The sequence below is a fragment of the Astatotilapia calliptera genome, chromosome 4, assembly GCF_900246225.1.
Source record: "Astatotilapia calliptera chromosome 4, fAstCal1.2, whole genome shotgun sequence".
In the NCBI taxonomy this organism is placed as follows: domain Eukaryota; kingdom Metazoa; phylum Chordata; class Actinopteri; order Cichliformes; family Cichlidae; genus Astatotilapia; species Astatotilapia calliptera.
The window spans coordinates 17,455,604-17,459,390 of NC_039305.1; the positions used below are offsets into that span (position 1 = coordinate 17,455,604).

General features: G+C 44.4%; 1 protein-coding gene across 1 annotated transcript; it reads left to right on the forward strand.

The window, feature by feature from the left end:
- Nucleotides 1-881: 881 nt before the first annotated feature.
- Nucleotides 882-2,652, forward strand: LOC113020034 (transcription factor Adf-1-like). The gene is made up of 4 exons (XM_026163701.1): nucleotides 882-1,076; nucleotides 1,215-1,463; nucleotides 2,030-2,119; nucleotides 2,291-2,652. Exons 1-4 carry the CDS (start codon nucleotides 947-949, stop codon nucleotides 2,548-2,550), a joined length of 729 nt encoding a protein of 242 aa, XP_026019486.1. The 5' UTR covers nucleotides 882-946; the 3' UTR covers nucleotides 2,551-2,652.
- Nucleotides 2,653-3,787: the final 1,135 nt, after the last annotated feature.

Below are 3,787 nucleotides of genomic sequence, written 5' to 3' on the forward strand. Positions count from 1 at the left end.
TGCTATATTATCATTGCATTTGATGGCTCACCTGGTCTTGCTCCACAATCGGTGTTCCCCTTATTCTCATGCAAAGCTCTGCAGTGCCTAAGCATGGATGAGGTGTTGTTGTTATATCCCAGCTCCCTGGCACATAGCAAACACTTCACCTTGTACAAAAGTAAAGACAGCTCAACATAAATTGTATTGCACCATCAGTATCATGAAAATACATCTTCTGTAGAAATTTACATACCTTGTTGGGAGGAATAAGATCAAAATGTTCCCACACAGGGGAGGACATCCTCCTCTTCTTAGCTGGCTCCATTCTCTCCTGACTTTCTCTCCTCACTCTCATAAACCTCCAAACTGTCTCCAAACTCTCACTAACCGCAACTCTCCATCAAACACCCACATTTTTGAATGAAGTCTGAGGGGTTTATATCGCTGTCATATCTCGCAGCAAAGTTCGAACCACTTCATGAACCAGTCACGTGGTACAGCCGGGCAGCGAGGCTTCGGACGTCATCATTTTCAGCTCCTCCCATAAATGAAGCAAGCCTCGATACGCGCGTCACGGAAACGCTCCCTCAATTACGGTGCGTTCACACCGAACGCGATAGAGGCGGCCAGAGCGTCAGGTTTACATGTAAAGTTAATGGAAAGGCGCGATGACCCGCGATTGCGGCTCCCGCGAAAATTCGGAAGCAGATTTGCGTCGCGAAAACGCCTGAAACGCGCGTGAGTGTAGCGCGTTTCAGGCGTTTGACTCGCGAAAAAAACCACACGCGTGAGTTTTTGTGTTGCATTTTGTGCATACACGCGTTTCGCGTCCCCCGCTCGAGTTGGAAAAATCTGAACTCCAGCGTCAAATCGCGCCGCGACAACCAATCAGGAGCCTGGTGATGTGGCTGTTACCTAGTTCAAAGGGGCAGATCCAGCCAAAGCCATTCATTCTGCATTCATCATGGAGGAAAAACTAATCAGTGCTGTGGCAAATCATCCCGAATTATACGATGCTACCTACTATTTCTACCGAGACAGGAATAAAAAGGACCTAGCTTGGAGACAAATCAGTGAGGAGATCGGGCAACCTGGTAAGTTCATTCCTTCTTTTTAATTTTCAGACTGACCCGATGAAGCCGCGCAAAAGCTAGCAAGCCCGCCTACTGTCCCGCGATTTTCCCACTGTTGTACAAATACCTTTCCGCTAACCAGATAATGCGTTTATTCAGAGGACATCTGCAGGAGAAAGTGGAAGAGCCTCAGGGACACCTATAAGGAGAAGAGGGCAGAGAAGGAGAAGAGGAGTGGGTCTGCAGCAGGATCGGGGAGGAGATGGAAGTTCTTCGCGGTCATGGGGTTTCTGGACCCCTTCCTCACCCCGCGGGAGACAAGCGGCAATATGGTGCGGACCGTGGAGAACTTCTCCCCCGAGGACCAGGGACAGTCCGAAGAGGCAGCAGGGGAGTGTCAGTCAGAAGGTATGTTTACAATGAATTAATGTAGGCAGTTAATTAATGCGTGTTGTCATACAGGAATATATTTTGTTTATTAATAAACAGTATACAGTAGTCCCGCCGTTCATCCGTCACTGCCTCGCCTTTTCGCTGATTTTTTTTTATTGCACCGTACAGCTTTCAACAATGCGCATTGCATTCTGCAGCCCAAATGACAAATCTCCTCCATGTCATGTCTCCTGCGCTTGCCAAACTTATCATGTTTGGTTTTGATAACCATCACTTCAAATAGAAAAAAAACAGCACAAAAACACTCATAACTATGACCCTCATTCGGAAATAGGCACCTGCACCGGGAGCAAAAAAGGCGCACCAAAGTGCCGCCGCAGACGGAGAAAAAGCGCGGCATACTTTTACGTTTTAAAATTGACTTGGTTTGCACTTTGAGAATAAACTTGTGAGAACTGTGACTACTGTTCATGTGCTGCAATAAATGAGAGACCACTGTATATAATAATAAGTATATAATAATATAATATTCTCTATGACTATTGTCTTCAACCTGTTAACATTTAATATTGTCTTGATAGAGTCAAGTAATCATGCAGCAGAGTCCTCCCATGTTGCTTCTCCTGACTCCCCAGTCCCTGGTCCCTCCACTCCTGCTGCTGCACCCACAGGTATGAACATCAAGCACTGATAGCTTTTAACTTGCTTGAATCCCCTTGTGATCACCTTTACTAAATATCTACAACCAATCTGTTCATATCCTGGTTTTCTTCAATTTTGAAAATGAAAATCTAGTAGCAGCCTTCTCATTTCTTTGTGGTGTTTTGTTCTGTGTTTTACAGGCCCACAGAGGAGGACAGCTCGAAGGCGGGCGAGGGAAGGGTCCCAGGACGGTCCATCGGCGGTGGAGCTGGCTATCCTGGAGACCCTAAAGAGGCCACGTCCGTCTGCAACTGAACATTTCCTCCTCAGCCTTGTTCCTGCTCTGGAGAGCATGCCGCCTCAGACACGAGAATTCGTGAAATTCCAAATTTATAAATCAGTTTTTGAAAACAGCACAGCTGTGCTAAATTTGGAAACATTGGACCCTAATGATCAGTAGTTTTCTGATGAGGCAGCAGCTCTCCAGAGCAGAAACAATGTTCTTATGTTTATCCTCCTTCTCCCTGAGGCTCTTCCACTCCAAGCTGGGTCCTTTTTATTCCTGTCTGTCTGTAAATAGTTAGATTTCATATATTTATGTTATTTATGTCCTTTTGTTACTGAATTTATATATTTTATCAAATAAACATTTATAATGACAAATGTCTTTGTTCTACTACACAGCAAATATTGGCACCCGACTTGACAAAAGTAGAATTTGTTTCATATTACACTAATAACAAAACATACTAATACAGTGGGATGCATAAGTTTGGGCAACATTGTGAAAAGTAATTATTTTCCTGTACAAATCGTTGGTTGTCACAATAAAAATTGTCAGTTAAATACATCATATAGGAGACACACAGTGATATTTGAGAAGTGAAATGCAGTTCACTGGATTTACAGAAAGTGTGCAATAACTGTTTAAACCAAATCAAGCAGGTGCATAAATTGGCAACACAAAAAAAGAGAAATAATATAAATATGTAGTGTATATCAATGTGTGTGTCTCCTATATGATATATGTAAGTGACATTTTTTACTGTAACAGCAATTCATACAGGAAAATAATGACTATTAATAAGGTTGCCCAAACTTTTGCACCACACTGTATACAGGAACATAGTGAAAACAAGTTGCAGAGTAAAAAGAGGTTAGTTTATTTTGGCGTAGAGCTCCATTTATTAACTCATTCACTGCCATTGACGTCTATAGCCGTCAATTGAAAGCATACGTTTGAAAATGGCTGGCAGTGAATGAGTTAAGAAAATGTTAAAAAGACAGGAACACTCTTTAGAGGTTTGTGGGTAGCTCTTAAAAGAGCCGTTGTGGGGAAGTCGTTCAGACTTCAAACAGGCTACTCCTTTGGTTGCCAAGACACAGCTCCCTCTGCCGAGAAGTGAGCCATGAACTTCTCCCTCACCAGGACAGCCTCTCTGGAGGAATTGTTTGCTGCCATACGACCCAGGCCTTGCAACGGCTCCACCACAGCAGGCGCCACATCTCTCACAGCAGGTGCCCCTCTCTCGTCCACACAGCGCAGAAAGTTGTGGAGAACACACGTTGCCTTCACACACTTCTCCGCAATTTCAGGACGGAGCTCCATGGCGCGCCGATACAACCTCCACTGTGAGGAGAGGATACCGAAGGCACCCTCCACTATCATCCTGGCCCTGGAAAGGCGATAGTTAAAG

Bases quoted from the DNA above. Each gene is read 5' to 3' on its own strand.
- LOC113020034 (XM_026163701.1), top strand. From the start codon at position 947: ATGGAGGAAAAACTAATCAGTGCTGTGGCAAATCATCCCGAATTATAC. The intron at 1,077-1,214 runs GTAAGTTCATTC...GCGTTTATTCAG, and splicing joins TGAGGAGATCGGGCAACCTG to AGGACATCTGCAGGAGAAAG. The intron at 1,464-2,029 runs GTATGTTTACAA...TTGTCTTGATAG, and splicing joins AGGGGAGTGTCAGTCAGAAG to AGTCAAGTAATCATGCAGCA.